Here is a 17081-nt window from a genome sequence, read left to right as displayed (position 1 = left end):
TTCAAACTTACCTCCCAATTGACTTCTCCCTCAACCCTACTGTACCTAATAACCTTGCTCTTATTCACATTTACTCTCAGCTTTCTTCTTTAACACACTTTACCAAACTCAGTCACCAACTTCTGCAGTTTCTCACTCGAATCAGCCAGCAGCGCTGTATCATCAGCGAACAACAACTAACTCACTTCCCCAGCTCTTTCATCCCCAACAGACTGCATACTTGCCCCTCTTTCCAAAACTCTTGCATTCCCCTCCCTAAAAACCCCATCCATAAACAAATTAAACAACCACGGAGACATCACACACCCCTGCCACAAACCGACATACACTGAGAACCAATCACTTTCCTCTCTTCCTACTCGTACATATGCCTTACATCCTCGATAAAAACTTTTCACTGCTTCTAGCAACTTGCCTCCCACACCATATATTCTTAATACCTTCCACAGAGCATCTTTATCAACTCTATCATATGCTTTCTCCAGATCCATAAATGCCACATACAAATCTATTTGCTTTTCTAAGTATTTCTCACATACATTCTTCAAAGCAATCACCTGATCCACACATCCTCCACCACTTCTGAAACCACACTGCTCTTCCCCAATCTGATGCTCTATACATGCCTTCACCCTCTTAATCAATACCCTCCCATACAATTTACCAGGAATACTCAACTAACTTATACCTCTGTAATTTGAGCACTTACTTTTATCCCCTTTGCCTTTGTACAATGGCACTATGCAAGCATTCTGCCAATCCTCAGGCACCTCACCATGAGTCATACACATATATAATAACCTTACCAACCAGTCAACAATATAGTCACCCCCTTTTTTATTATATTCCACTGCAATACCATCCAAACCCGCTGCCTTGCCGGCTTTCATCTTCCGCAAAGCTTTTACTACCTCTTCTCTGTTTACCAAATCATTCTCCCTAACCCTCTCACTTTGCACACCACCTCGACCAAAACACCCTATATCTGCCACTCTATCATCAAACACATTCAACAAACCTTCAAAATACTCACTCCATCTCACATCACCATGACTTGTTATCACCTCCCCATTAGCTCCCCTTCACTGATGTTCCCATTTGTTCCCTTGTCTTATGCACTTTATTTTCCTCCTTCCAAAACATCTTTTTATTCTCTCTAAAATTTAATGATAATCTCTCATCCCAACTCTCATTTGCCCTCTTTTTCACCTCTTGCACCTTTCTCTTGACCTCCAGCCTCTTTCTTTTATGTCTCCCAGTCATTTGCATTATTTCCCTGCAAATATCATCCAAATGCCTCTCTCTTCTGTTTCACTAATAATCTTACTTCTTCATCCCACCACTCACTACCCTTTCTAATCTGCCCACCTTCCATGCTTCTCACGACACAAGCATCTTTTGCCCCAAACCATCACTGCTTCCCTAAATACATTCCATTCCTCCCCCACTCCCCTTACCTCCTGTGTTCTCACCTTTTTCCATTCTGCACTCAGTCTCTCCTGGTACTTCCTTAAACAAGTCTCCTTCCCAAGCTCACTTACTCTCACCACTCTCTTCACCCCAACATTCTCTCTTCTTTTCTGAAAACCTCTACAAATCTTCATCTTCGCCTCCACAAGATAATGATCAGACATCCCTCCAGTTGCACCTCTCAGCACATTAACATCCAAAAGTCTCTCTTTCACGCGCCTATCAACGTAATCCAATAACGCTCTTTGCCCATCTCTCCTACTTACATACATATACTTATGCATATCTCTCTTTTTAAACCAGGTATTCCCAATCACAAGTCCTTTTTCGGTGCACAAATCTACAAACTCTTCACCATTTCCATTTACAACACTGAAGACCCCATGTGCACCAATTATTCCCTCAACTGCCACATTATTCAACTTTGCATTCAAATCACCCATCACTATAGCCCAGTCTCGTGCATCAAAACTACTAACACACTCACTCAGCTGCTCCCAAAACACTTGCCTCTCATGATCTTTCTTCTCATGTCCAGGTTCATGTGCACCAATTATCACCCATCTCTCTCCATCCACTTTCAGTTTTACCCATATCAATCTAGAGTTTACTTTCTTACACTCTATCACATACTCCCACTTCTCCTGTTTCAGTTGTGCTACTCCTTCCCTTACTCTTGTCCTCTCACTAACCCCTGACTTTACTCCCAAGACATTCCCAAACCACTCTTTCCCTTTACCCTTGAGCTTCGTTTCACTCTGAGGCAAAACATCCAGGTTCCTTTCCTCAAACATACTACCTATCTCTCCTTTTTTCTCATACTGGTTACAACCACACACACTTAGACACCCCAATCTGAGCCTTTGAGGAGGACGAGCACTCCCTGCATGACTCCTTCCATTTCCCCTTTTAGAAAGTTAAAATACAAGGATGGGAGGGTTTCTAGCCCCCTGTTCCCATCCCCTTTAGTCGCCTTCTACGACACATGAGGAATGCGTGGGAAGTATTCTTTCTCCCCTATCCCCAGAGATTATCATATCTTATGTTACCATTTATATTGCTGACTTCTGGATAAAAATGATTTTATCTCCCCTCTGAATCGGGTTTCATTGCTCTTCTTTATACATCATCATTCACCACAGAATCAAACTAACATTACATATCACTTTTCCAGCTGGTTATGTAATATTCTAAGTATCTAAGTTTTTATCATTAAAGATAATAAGAACTAGTGATGGTGTATCAGTTTCCTACCCTGACCATAGTCTCCTTAATGCCATGCTGATACAGGAAATTTTACCGCATATTCTCTAAAAACTTGTGGTGTCTCCATGAGAAAGACATCATATTCCCCCAGATAATCTTATAATTGAAATCATGTGATGAATATGCTTCCTAACCTCCTGCCCATATACTAGTATGCAAAAACAGTATGGCTGTATTTTGGTTTCTCAGGTAAGAGCATATATAAATGACCTATCACCTTAAGAGTTACTACTAAAAATGTCCATGTTCATTAATGAGAAAAAAAAATCATCCTTTCTAGTTTCATACCAATCACTTGTTCAGAATTCAAAGCTGGTGGTGCCTTCAGAGGGGCTAATGATCTTGTTGCTGTAGGATGTGGTAAACGCCCAACTGATCCAACAGCTTTACTCACTGGTGCTCCTGGCAACCTGACGGTAGTATGAAAAGTTGATATCAGTACACAAGAATTTAAATAAATCTTGTTAATCACAAGAAATGAAGGATCTAATCTTACATATCAAACTGCATCTGATACAATTCTTTTTTCAAAGCTTGATAGCGATTCCTATGTTAGTAAGGTAGAGCCAAGATCAATTGTATATCTATTTTATTGTACAGGACTTTTAACACCATACAGCAGGGTTGCTCACGGAAGAACTCTTCCATATGCCAAAAGAGCTACAGCTTCATCCTTAATGACACCAATCTTATGCATATACTCTATTGATTTGTCCATTCATCTTACCCCATGTATTCATATCTATACTTAATCTCCTCACTGACATGCATGCTTTTAGACCTTTCCTCCATTTATCCAGACTACTGTATATCCAGGCACATCAGTGGTGTTGCGGTTAGAGTTGCTGACTACCAAACCAATGGCCTGGGTGCAATTCCCAGCATGGACAAACAATGCGCAGCTCATTCAGTACTTTATCCTTCTGGTTAGTAAGTATGTGATTGCCAATTTAAGTGAAGATAAAGCAACACAGCTGAGGCAGGCAAAGCCAGCCAACAGCTTGTGATTCAGCTTGAGTTTTTCAGGTGTCTCCACATCTAGGGACACAGCCCCAACGGATAAGCCACCTAGTCTTAACAGTTAGTGCTTTCAATTCACTGAAAAGATGCTTCCTGACATACATCCAAGTTCCATTCTGGCTGCCCAGTCAGATATCAAAGTGGATTTAAGTCGGACATATGTCAGCATGGTATGTGGAATTCATTTACCTGTACAGCATTCTTTTATCCTACTCAATTTCTATCATATCTCATTTTCTATTAACCAGATTTATTATAGATTCTGTAGTTTCTTTTTAACTTTTACCTAATTCTTTAGTCCACAGATTAATACATCCAAACTTTTAATGAATCTTTCAGCAGCTCCTTCACCTGTGACTTAACTGTTGTGCAAGTTATATCCTCTTTTAAATCTACGGAACCAACCATGACTTGCTGTGAAGTCCCGATGTAATCCTCTACCACTCGCTCCTTCAGAGTCTCAAAAAGACTTCTAGCCTTCGCATGAATTGTTAGTAAGCTTGGTGGTACATGTTTTGAATTTGATCTTCCATCCACAGCATCAACAACTTTTCCATTTCATGGATGGGTCCCTGTCAATGCTTTGTTATTATCGTAGACTTCATATTTGCCAAACCTTACACTGCTTCATGTATTTTTCTTTGTCCTTTAAAATTGAGACCATTGAAAGGGACAACTGTAGATTATGTGCAATCAAATTAACTTATTTCCTTCCTTCATATTGGGTGCCTACCTTCATTTTCAATTCCAAATCGAGCATCTTCCTTGGCTTTTTGCCAGATCTATCAACACGTAATATGTTTTTATTCTTGCTCGTCATCTTTGGGGTTTAATACATAAAAATGATTTTATCCAGCATAAAAATTTAATAGAATCACTTTAATAACTTGCACTTACTGAATGGTAAATGAGAGACGTTGTGATATACACAATGCAGGAATCATCAGACATTCACCATCATATGCATGCAGCAATTAGCACTGGTAAACATACACCTAAACATAATTTTCATTATTTATTTTCATATTCATTAAACAATAGCTGTTTCCCACATTAGCAAGGTAGCACCAGGAAACAGATGAAGAATCACCCATCCACTATATACACATATATACTTAAACGCACATATACATACATAAACATATCAACATATACATACATATACATACACAGACATATACATATATCCACATGTACATATTCATATTTGCATGCCTTATCCATTCCTGTCGCTACCCCATCCCACAGGAAGCAGTATCATTAGTAACCCACCACTTCAGTGAGGTAGCTCCATGAAACGACAAAAAAGGCCACATTTGTTCACACTCAGTCTCTAGCTGTCATTGTAACAAACTAAAACCACAGCTTCCTATCCACATCCAGGCCTCACAGACCTTTCCATGGTTTGCCCCAGATGTTTCACATGCACTGGTTCAGTCCATAGACAGCACATTGGCCCTGGTATACCACATCATTCCAATTCTCTCTATTCCTTGCACGTCTCTCACCCCCTGTATATTCAGGCCCCAATCGCTCAAAATCTTTTTCACTCCATCCTTCCACCTCCAAATTGGTCTCCCACTTCTCTTTGTTCCCCCATCTCCGACACATATATCCTCTTTGTCAATCTTTCCTCACTCATTCTCTCCATATGTATATCTTCTTAATACAAATTTTTTTCCAGTCATATGTGTGAATGGTCATAAGTTGCATAAGCCATAAGTAGGGAGCATTTCCAGTCATATGCATGAATGGTCATAAGTTGCATAAGCCATAAGTAGGGAGCACATGTATATCCATAATCCATCTTTTAATTTGCAAACCATTCTATGATGTTACAGAGGAGATAACACAGCTTCTTAGAAAATGAGGCTTATGGCAAGATTTCATTTTATCATAAAATCTCATTTCAAATTAAACAAAAGACAGTTGAAATAATATGATGCATCCACCGCTCTATCCAATTATCATTACTATGAAAGACAAAACAGTTAAATCATTTCCCCCATTCCCCCCCCATGCAATATGCCTCCTATTCTCCTCTAAATTTAGCTTCACACAAAAATTTTACAAACAAAATATGCAAGAATCCACATCTGCAAACACCAGTACTAGTTTATCCCTGGTTCTTCTTACCACATATCAAGAGGCATTTAGCACAATGATACTCCACAAACTCTCCAATTACCATCCAGACCTCATCCAACAGTTCTGAAAACAGCCAGTGGATCATCCCCACTATAATCCACTGCTGCCACTTTCACTCCCTCGACCATGATTTGCAGTTATGCAATACAATGAGCCTATACAGGCTCATGCAGACTACTATGAGAAGAGCCCTAAACCCAAATGTTTTCAACATCAACAATCAGCAAATCATGTTCTAAAACTATGGTGTTCCAATGATGCTCAGTGTCATCCAAAAACTTCCACATGCATTCCAACTCTGCATCATTAGTGTGTTAGATGTAAGAATGAATAACCTGTACATCTCTCAAAAAAAAATCTGAGCTGTACCTGTTTCCCGATGTTCGTATTCGATTACTTGGTGTAGGTAAGCGACTCCTAAAGCTTCCAATATTTATTTTCACCCCTTCATTTGACATACTTGTCAATAACCTGCAAGAATTCCAAAAACAAGAACACCATTAATGCCAGTTTAATACATTCATAAACAATCCTTTTGAAGAAACAGCCAAAACCTTAAAAAAAATTTCTTCCTTCTAAGAGTGCTAATCCTAAAACAATAAATAAATATAATAACTATCCTCAGCATCAACCACAGGATGTCTACCGATATCCTCTTATAAATGCTTGCACACTTGCTTTGCTGTGTCAATGTCAATCAGTGTTACTAAAATAAAAGCATGGGCATCAGTTGCAATTTTGTAAAAATTTCACACTCTATATATGCTTATCAGGCACACTGACCCCAGCACTTAAAAATCTATAGCATATATAGAATTTTCCCTTAATGTTTGTAACTGACAACCTCTACTTCTTTAAGTGCTAAAGGCCCAACGATGTTGCAAAAAATAAAAAATGACATTACATGTTGATATGACATATATCTATTTATATCCTAAAAAGATCAACTTTCCATGACTCTCTCACTTCACATACCATCCCAAGCCAAATACCCCTACATCTGCTATCCTATCATCAAACACATTGAACAGTCCTTCAAAACACTCACTCCATCTCCTCACTTCATCACTAACTGTTACCACTTCCTCTTTTACCCCTTTCACTGAAGATTCTATTTATTCTCATTCTTTGGGTATCATTTATCTCTTTCCAAACCATTTCATTTTCCCTAAATTTTACTGATACTCATGCACCCTAACTCTCATTTCCTCCTTTTCTAACCTCAGCACCTTCCTCTTGATCTCCTGCCACATTCTCTCACACATTCCCCAATCTTTTGCACTCTTACCCTGTAAATACTACCAAATGCCCCTCTTTACTCTTTCACTAGCAACTTTACTTCTTCATCCTACCACTCACTACCTTTTCTAATCTGCCCAATTTCCACCTTTTGCATTCCACGTGCATCTCTGACATGTTATCACTCCTTCCCTAAATAACTCCCCTTGCTTCATTTACTCTCACACTTTTTCAAGTTCTACATTTAATCGCTCCTGGTATTTCCTCACACATCTCTTTTCCATGCTCACTTACTCTCACTACTTTCATCGAACTGATAGCATTTCCTCTTTTCTGAAACCTCTAATCTTCAACTTTGCCTCCAAAGATAGTGATCAGCTGTCCTGCCCATTGCCCCTCTCAGCATATTTACGTACAAAAGTCTCTCTTTTACACACCCATCAACTAATATGTAATCCAATAATACCTGCACACCATCTTCCCTGACTCACTGCTTGTGTGCCCCCACCACTAGCTAGACCAAGCAATAATTGGCATGTTGCTGCATCACATCATTACTCTGTGGCAGCTGGAAACTCAAGGAAGGCCATTTTGGTAAATGTTTCTTTCCCAGAACTTCAAAGCTTTGGAACTCTCTCCACTCTCATGTTTTCCCTAATAACCTTGTTTCACTTCAAAATTCATAAATACTTTCCACTGTCTCTTCCTCTTTTGTTAACCTGTTTTTTTTTCTCTATTTCTATTAAGGCCCAGCAATGATGTTGGCTTTTATCCATGACTGGAGCCTCTAATCTAAAATACAGGGGAAAAAGAATACTTCCCAAGTATTCCCCACGTGTCGTAAAAGGTGACTAAAGGGGGCGGGAATGGGGGACTGAAAATCCTCCCACCCATGTATTTCAATTTCTAAAAGGGATAACAAAAGAAGGAGTCAAGCAAGGAGTGCTCATCCTCCTCAAAGGCTCAGATTGAGGTGTCTGAATGTGTGTGGATGTAACCAAGATGAAAAGAAAGGAGAGATAGGTAGTATGTTTGAGGAAAGAAAGCTGGATGTTCTGGCTCTGAGAGAATTGAAGCTCAAGGGTAAAGGGGAAGAGTGGTTTGGAAAAGTCTTGGGAGTAAAGTCAGGGGTTGGTGAGAGGACAAGAGCTTAGGAGTAGCACTACTCCTGAAGCAGGAGTTATGGGAGTGTGTGATAGAGTGTGAGACAGTAAATTCTAGACTAATGTGGGTAAAACTAAAAGTGGATGGAAAGAGATGGGTCATTATTGGTGCAAATGCACCTGGTCATGAGAAGAAAGATCATGAAAGGCAAGTGTTTTGGGAGCAGCTGAGTGAGTGTGTCAGCAGTTTTAGTGGACTACACTGGGTATTAGTGATGGGTGATCAAAATGCAAAAGTGAGTAATAGGGCAGTTGAGGGTATATTTGGTGTACATGGGGTACTCAGTGTTGTGAATGGAAATGAAGAGCTTGTGGCTTTGTGTGCTGAAAAAAGACTGGTGATTGGGAATATCTGGTTTAAAAAGAGACATACTGTACATAAGTATACGTAAGTGAGTAGGAGAGATGGTCAAAGGGCATTATTGGATTACTTGTTACTTGACAGAAGTACACAAGAGAGAATTTTGGATGCTAATGTGTTGAGAGGGGCAGCTGGAGGGATGTCAGATCACTATCTTGTGGAGACAAAGGTGAAGATTTGTAAAGGTTTTTAATAAAGAAAGAATGTTGGGGAGATTGGTAAGAGTAAGTAAGAGTAAGTAAGCTTGGAAAGAAGACCTGTGTGAGGAAGTACCAGGAGAGAGTGAGAGCAGAATGGCAAAAGGTGAGAGCAAAGGATGTGAGGGGAGTGATTGAGGAATGGGAAATATCTAGGGAAGAAGTTTTGGGGTGTGCAAGAGATGCATGTGGGATGAGAAAGGTGGTAGGAGGGCAGGTTAGAAAGGGTAGAGAATAGCAGAATGAAGAAGTAAAATTGTTAGTGAAAAAGAAAAGAGAGGCGTTTGGACAACACTTATGAAAAATGAGTGTAAATGACTGAGAGATGTATTAAAGATAGTGGCAGGAGGTCAAGAGGAAGAAGAGGAAAATGAGAGTTGGGGTGAGAGTATCATTAAACTTTAGAGAGAATAAAAAGATGTCTTGGAAGGAGGTAAATAACATGTGTAAGACAAGAGAACAAATGGGAACATCGAAGAAGGGGCAAGGGGGAAATAATAACAGGTTGTGACGAAGTGAGAAGGAGATGGAGTATTTTGAAGGTGTGTTAAATGTGTTTGATGATAGAGAGAGAGAGAGATGTAGGGTGTTTTGGTTGGGGTGGTACGCGAAGAGATTCAGGGAGAATTATTTGCTTAAGAGAGAAGAGGTAGTGAAAGCTTTGTGGAAGAGGAAATCTGGCAAGGAGGCAGGTTTGGATGGTATTGCAGTAGAACTTATTAAGAAAGGTGGTGACTGTGCTGTTGATTGGTTGGTAAGGATATTCAGTGTATGTATGGATCATGCTGAAGTGCCTGAGGACTGGCAGAATGCATGCATAGTGCCATTGTACAAAGGCAAAGGGGATAAAGGTGAGTGTTCAAACTACAGAGGCATACATTTGTTGAGTACTCCTGCGAGGTTGTATGGGAGGGTATTGATTGAGAGGGTGAAGGCATGTACAGAGCATCAGATTGGAGAAGAGCAGTGTGGTTTCAGAAGTGGTAGAGGATGTGCGGTTTCAGGAGTAGTAGAGGATGTGTGAGAAATCCTTAGAAAAACAGACTGACTTGTGTAAAGCATTTATGGATCTGGAGAAGGCATATGATAAGCTTCATAAAGATGCTTTGCGGAAGGTCTTCAGAGCATATGGTGTGGGAGGTAAGCTGCTAGAGGCAGTGAAAAGTTTTTAACCAAGGATGTAAGGCATGAGTATGACTAGGAAGAGAGGAGAGTGAATGGTTTCCAGTATATTGATCTGCAAGGGTGTGTGATGTCCCGATGGTTGTTAAATGTATTTATGGATTGGGGGGGGGTGTCCAGGAGGTAAATACAAGAGTTTCAGAGAGAGAGGCGAGTATGCAGTCTGTTGGGGATAAGAGGGTCTGGTAAGTGAGTCAGTTGTTGTTCGCCAATGATACAGCTTTGGTGGCTGATTCGAGTGAGAAACTGAAGAAGGTGGCGACTGAGTTTGGTAAAGTGTGAAAGGAGAAAGTAGAGAGTAAATGTGAATAAGAGCAAGGTTATTGGGTTCAGTATGGTTGGGACAAGTACATTGGGATGTAAGTTTGAATGGAGAGGAATTGGAGGAAGTGAAGTGTTTTAGATATCTGGGAGTGGACTTAGCAGTGAATATAACCATGAAAGTGTAAGTGAGTCACAGGGTGGGGAAGGGGTCAAAGGTTCTGAGAGCAATGAAAAATGTGAGGAAGGAAAGAATGTTATCTTGGGGAGCAAAAATGGGCAAGTTTAAAGGAACAGAAGTTCCAACAATGTTATATGGCAGTGAGGCATGGCCTATGGATAGGGTCATACAGAAGAGGGTGGATGTGATGGAAATGAAATGTTTAAGGACAATAAGTGGTGTGAAATGGCTTCATCGAGTGAGTAATGAAAGGGTAAGAGAGAAGTGTGGAAATAAAAAGTGTGGTTGTGAGAGCAAAAGAGGGTGTGTTGAAATGGTATGGACATATGAAAAGAATGAGTGAGGAAAGATTGACAAAGATGATATATGGGTCAGATGTGGAGGGAACAAGGAGAAACAGGAGACCAAATTGGAAGTGAAAAGATGGAGTGAAAAAGATTTTGAGTGATCAGGGCCTGAACACACAGGAGGGGGGGAGGTGTGCAAGGAATAAGGTGCATTGGAGCGATATGGTATACCGGAGTTGACATGCTGTCAATGGACTGAACCAGGGCATGTGAAGCACCTGTGGTAAACCATGGAAAGGTCTGTGGGGACTGGATGTGGATAGGAAGCGCTGGTTTCAGTGAATTACAAATATCAGCTTGAAACTGAGAGTCAACAAATGAGGCCTTTTTTCTTTTTGTCTATTTTCCTGGAACTACCTCGCTGAAGCAGGGGGTAGTGATGCTGTTTCCTGGGGGGCAGGGTAGTACCAGGAATGGATGAAGGTAAGCAAGTATGAATATGTACATGTGTATGTATATGTATGCATAGGTGTGTGTATGGGTGTCTATGTATATATATATATATATATATATACCTCTGCTCAAATTACAGAGGTATAAGTTTGTTGAGTATTCCTGGTAAATTATATGGGAGGGTATTGATTGAGAGGGTGAAGGCATGTACAGAGCATCAGATTGGGGAAGAGCAGTGTGGTTTCAGAAGTGGTAGAGGATGTGTGGATCAGGTGTTTGCTTTGAAGAATGTATGTGAGAAATACTTAGAAAAGCAAATGGATTTGTATGTAGCATTTATGGATCTGGAGAAGGCATATGATAGAGTTGATAGAGATGCTCTGTGGAAGGTATTAAGAATATATGGTGTAGGAGGAAAGTTGTTAGAAGCAGTGAAAAGTTTTTATCGAGGATGTAAGGCATGTGTACGTGTAGGAAGAGAGGAAAGTGATTGGTTCTCAGTGAATGTAGGTTTGCGGCAGGGGTGTGTGATGTCTCCATGGTTGTTTAATTTGTTTATGGATGGGGTTGTTAGGGAGGTAAATGCAAGAGTTTTGGAAAGAGGGGCAAGTATGAAGTCTGTTGGGGATGAGAGAGCTTGGGAAGTGAGTCAGTTGTTGTTCGCTGATGATACAGCGCTGGTGGCTGATTCATGTGAGAAACTGCAGAAGCTGGTGACTGAGTTTGGTAAAGTGTGTGGAAGAAGAAAGTTAAGAGTAAATGTGAATAAGAGCAAGGTTATTAGGTACAGTAGGGTTGAGGGTCAAGTCAATTGGGAGGTGAGTTTGAATGGAGAAAAACTGGAGGAAGTGAAGTGTTTTAGATATCTGGGAGTGGATCTGGCAGCGGATGGAACCATGGAAGCGGAAGTGGATCATAGGGTGGGGGAGGGGGCGAAAATTCTGGGGGCCTTGAAGAATGTGTGGAAGTCGAGAACATTATCTCGGAAAGCAAAAATGGGTATGTTTGAAGGAATAGTGGTTCCAACAATGTTGTATGGTTGCGAGGCATGGGCTATGGATAGAGTTGTGCGCAGGAGGATGGATGTGCTGGAAATGAGATGTTTGAGGACAATGTGTGGTGTGAGGTGGTTTGATTGAGTGAGTAACGTAAGGGTAAGAGAGATGTGTGGAAATAAAAAGAGCGTGGTTGAGAGAGCAGAAGAGGGTGTTTTGAAGTGGTTTGGGCACATGGAGAGAATGAGTGAGGAAAGATTGACCAAGAGGATATATGTGTCGGAGGTGGAGGGAACGAGGAGAAGAGGGAGACCAAATTGGAGGTGGAAAGATGGAGTGAAAAAGATTTTGTGTGATCGGGGCCTGAACATGCAGGAGGGTGAAAGGAGGGCAAGGAATAGAGTGAATTGGAGCGATGTGGTATACCGGGGTTGACGTGCTGTCAGTGGATTGAATCAAGGCATGTGAAGCGTCTGGGGTAAACCATGGAAAGCTGTGTAGGTATGTATATTTGCGTGTGTGGACGTATGTATATACATGTGTATGGGGGGGGGGGCCATTTCTTTCGTCTGTTTCCTTGCGCTACCTCGCAAACGCGGGAGACAGCGACAAAGTATAATAAAAAATAAATAATATATTGTTTATGGATGGGGTTGTTAGGGAGGTAAATGTAAGAGTTTTGGAAAGAGGGGCAAGTATGAAGTCTGTTGGGGATGAGAGAGCTAGGGAAGTGAGTCAGTTGTTGTTCGCTGATGATACAGCGCTGGTGGCTGATTCATGTGAGAAACTGCAGAAGCTGGTGACTGAGTTTGGTAAAGTGTGTGAAAGAAGAAAGTTAAGAGTAAATGTGAATAAGAGCAAGGTTATTAGGTACAGTAGGGTTGAGGGTCAAGTCAGTTGGGAGGTAAGTTTGAATGGAGAAAAACTGGAAGAAGTAAAGTGTTTTAGATATCTGGGAGTGGATCTGGCAGCGGATGGAACCATGGAAGCGGAAGTGGATCATAGGGTGGGGGAGGGGGCGAAAATCCTGGGAGCCTTGAAGAATGTGTGGAAGTCGAGAACATTATCTCGGAAAGCAAAAATGGGTATGTTTGCCCCTTTCCAAAACTCTTGCATTCACCTCCCTAACAACCCCATCCATAAACAAATTAAACAACCATGGAGACATCACACACCCCTGCCGCAAACCTACATTCACTGAGAACCAATCACTTTCCTCTCTTCCTACACGTACACATGCCTTACATCCTCGATAAAAACTTTTCACTGCTTCTAACAACTTGCCTCCCACACCATATATTCTTAATACCTTCCACAGAGCATCTCTATCAACTCTATCATATGCCTTCTCCAGATCTATAAATGCTACATACAAATCCATTTGCTTTTCTAAGTATTTCTCACATACATTTTTCAAAGCAAATACCTGATCCACACATCCTCTACCACTTCTGAAACCACATTGCTCTTCCCCAATCTGATGCTCTGTACATGCCTTCACTCTCTCAATCAATACCCTCCCATATAATTTACCAGGAATACTCAACAAACTTATACCTCTGTAATTTGAGCACTCACTCTTATCCCCTTTGCCTTTGTACAATGGCACTATGCACGCATTCTGCCAATCCTCAGGCACCTCACCATGAGTCATACATACATTAAATAACCTTACCAACCAGTCAATAATACAGTCACCCCCTTTTTTAATAAATTCCACTGCAATACCATCCAAACCTGCTGCCTTGCCGGCTTTCATCTTCCGCAAAGCTTTTACTACCTCTTCTCTGTTTACCAAATCATTTTCCCTAACCCTCTCACTTTGCACACCACCTCGACCAAAACACCCTATATCTGCCACTCTATCATCAAACACATTCAACAAACCTTCAAAATACTCACTCCATCTCCTTCTCACATCACCACTACTTGTTATCACCTCCCCATTTGCACCCTTCACTGAAGTTCCCATTTGCTCCCTCGACAACTCTATCTGTAGCCCACAATTCGCAACCATATAACGTTGTTGTAACCACTATTCCTTCAAACATACCCATTTTTGCTTTCCGAGATAATGTTCTCACCATTCACACATTTTTCAATGCTCCCAGAACTTTCGCCCCCCTCTCCCACCCTGTGACTCACTTCTGCTTCAATGGTTTCATCTGTTACCAAATCCACTCCCAGATATCTAAAACACTTAGCTTCCTCCAGTTTTTCTCCATTCAAACTTACCCCCTATTTGACTTGTCCCTCAACCCTACTGTACATAATAACCTTGCTCTTATTCACATTTACTCTCAGCTTTCTTTTTTCACACACTTTACCAAACACAGTCACCAGCTTCTGCATCAGCCACCAGCGCTGTATCATCAGCAAACAACAACTGACTCACTTCCCAAACCCTCTCATCCACAAAAGACTCCATACTTGCCCCTATCTCCAAAACTCTTGCATTCACCTCCCTAACAACCCCATCCATAAGCAAATTAAACAACCATGGAGACATCACACACCCCTGCCGCAAACCTACATTCACTGAGAACCAATCACTTTCCTCTCTTCCTACACGTACACATGCCTTACATCCTCGATAAAAACTTTTCACTGCTTCTAACAACTTGCCTCCCACACCATATATTCTTAATACCTTCCACAGAGCATCTCTATCAACTCTATCATATGCCTTCTCCAGATCTATAAATGCTACATACAAATCCATTTGCTTTTCTAAGTATTTCTCACATACATTTTTCAAAGCAAATACCTGATCCACACATCCTCTACCACTTCTGAAACCACATTGCTCTTCCCCAATCTGATGCTCTGTACATGCCTTCACTCTCTCAATCAATACCCTCCCATATAATTTACCAGGAATACTCAACAAACTTATACCTCTGTAATTTGAGCACTCACTCTTATCCCCTTTGCCTTTGTACAATGGCACTATGCACGCATTCTGCCAATCCTCAGGCACCTCACCATGAGTCATACATACATTAAATAACCTTACCAACCAGTCAATAATACAGTCACCCCCTTTTTTAATAAATTCCACTGCAATACCATCCAAACCTGCTGCCTTGCCGGCTTTCATCTTCCGCAAAGCTTTTACTACCTCTTCTCTGTTTACCAAATCATTTTCCCTAACCCTCTCACTTTGCACACCACCTCGACCAAAACACCCTATATCTGCCACTCTATCATCAAACACATTCAACAAACCTTCAAAATACTCACTCCATCTCCTTCTCACATCACCACTACTTGTTATCACCTCCCCATTTGCACCCTTCACTGAAGTTCCCATTTGCTCCCTCGACAACTCTATCTGTAGCCCACAATTCGCAACCATATAACGTTGTTGTAACCACTATTCCTTCAAACATACCCATTTTTGCTTTCCGAGATAATGTTCTCACCATTCACACATTTTTCAATGCTCCCAGAACTTTCACCCCCCTCTCCCACCCTGTGACTCACTTCTGCTTCAATGGTTTCATCTGTTACCAAATCCACTCCCAGATATCTAAAACACTTAGCTTCCTCCAGTTTTTCTCCATTCAAACTTACCCCCTATTTGACTTGTCCCTCAACCCTACTGTACATAATAACCTTGCTCTTATTCACATTTACTCTCAGCTTTCTTTTTTCACACACTTTACCAAACACAGTCACCAGCTTCTGCATCAGCCACCAGCGCTGTATCATCAGCAAACAACAACTGACTCACTTCCCAAACCCTCTCATCCACAAAAGACTCCATACTTGCCCCTATCTCCAAAACTCTTGCATTCACCTCCCTAACAACCCCATCCATAAGCAAATTAAACAACCATGGAGACATCACGCACCCCTGCCGCAAACCAACATTCACTGAGAACCAATCACTTTCCTTTCTTCCTACACGTACACATGCCTTACATCCTCGATAAAAACTTTTCACTGCTTCTAACAACTTACCTCCCACACCATATATTCTTAATACCTTCCACAAAGCATCTCTATCAACTCTATCATATGCCTTCTCCAGATCCATAAAGGCTACATACAAAACCATTTGCTTTTCTAAGTATTTCTCACATACATTCTTCAAAGCAAACACCTGATCCACATATCCTCTACCACTTCTGAAACCACACTGCTCTTCCCTAATCTGATGCTCTGTACATGCCTTCACCCTCTTAATCAATACCCTCCCATATAATTTCCCAGGAAGACTCAACAAACTTATACCTCTATAATTTGAGCACTCGCTCTCATCCCCTTTGCCTCTGTACAATGGCACTATGCAAGCATTCCACCAATCCTCAAGGCACCTCACCATGAGTCATTTTTTTTTTTTTTTTTATACTTTGTCGCTGTCTCCCGCGTTTGCGAGGTAGCGCAAGGAAACAGACGAAAGAAATGGCCCAACCCCCCCCCCATACACATGTATATACATACGTCCACACACGCAAATATACATACCTACACAGCTTTCCATGGTTTACCCCAGACGCTTCACATGCCTTGATTCAATCCACTGACAGCACGTCAACCCCGGTATACCACATCGCTCCAATTCACTCTATTCCTTGCCCTCCTTTCACCCTCCTGCATGTTCAGGCCCTGATCACACAAAATCTTTTTCACTCCATCTTTCCACCTCCAATTTGGTCTCCCTCTTCTCCTTGCTCCCTCCACCTCCGACACATATATCCTCTTGGTCAATCTTTCCTCACTCATCCTCTCCATGTGCCCAAACCACTTCAAAACACCCTCTTCTGCTCTCTCAACCACGCTCTTTTTATGTCCACACATCTCTCTTACCCTTACGTTACTCACTCGATCAAACCACCTCACACCACACATT

At 41.3% G+C, this 17081-nt stretch overlaps 1 protein-coding gene across 1 annotated transcript in view; it reads right to left on the bottom strand.

The window, feature by feature from the left end:
* The window catches only part of LOC139767574 (leucine-rich repeat-containing protein 40-like), a 75332-nt gene that overhangs the window by 53791 nt on the left and 4460 nt on the right, over positions 1-17081 (bottom strand). Inside the window, exons 3-4 of the mRNA XM_071697009.1 lie at positions 6274-6375; positions 3025-3146 (exon numbers count right to left, since the gene is read on the bottom strand). Of these exons, the coding sequence (XP_071553110.1) occupies positions 3025-3146; positions 6274-6362 (211 nt within the window). The 5' untranslated portion in view covers positions 6363-6375. The remainder of the gene's footprint in view (positions 1-3024; positions 3147-6273; positions 6376-17081) is intronic.

This window comes from Panulirus ornatus, chromosome 62 (genome assembly GCF_036320965.1).
Source record: "Panulirus ornatus isolate Po-2019 chromosome 62, ASM3632096v1, whole genome shotgun sequence".
Lineage (NCBI taxonomy): Eukaryota > Metazoa > Arthropoda > Malacostraca > Decapoda > Palinuridae > Panulirus > Panulirus ornatus.
Note: the sequence above shows the minus strand (reverse complement) of the source record. Positions and strands in the feature narration are given on the sequence as shown.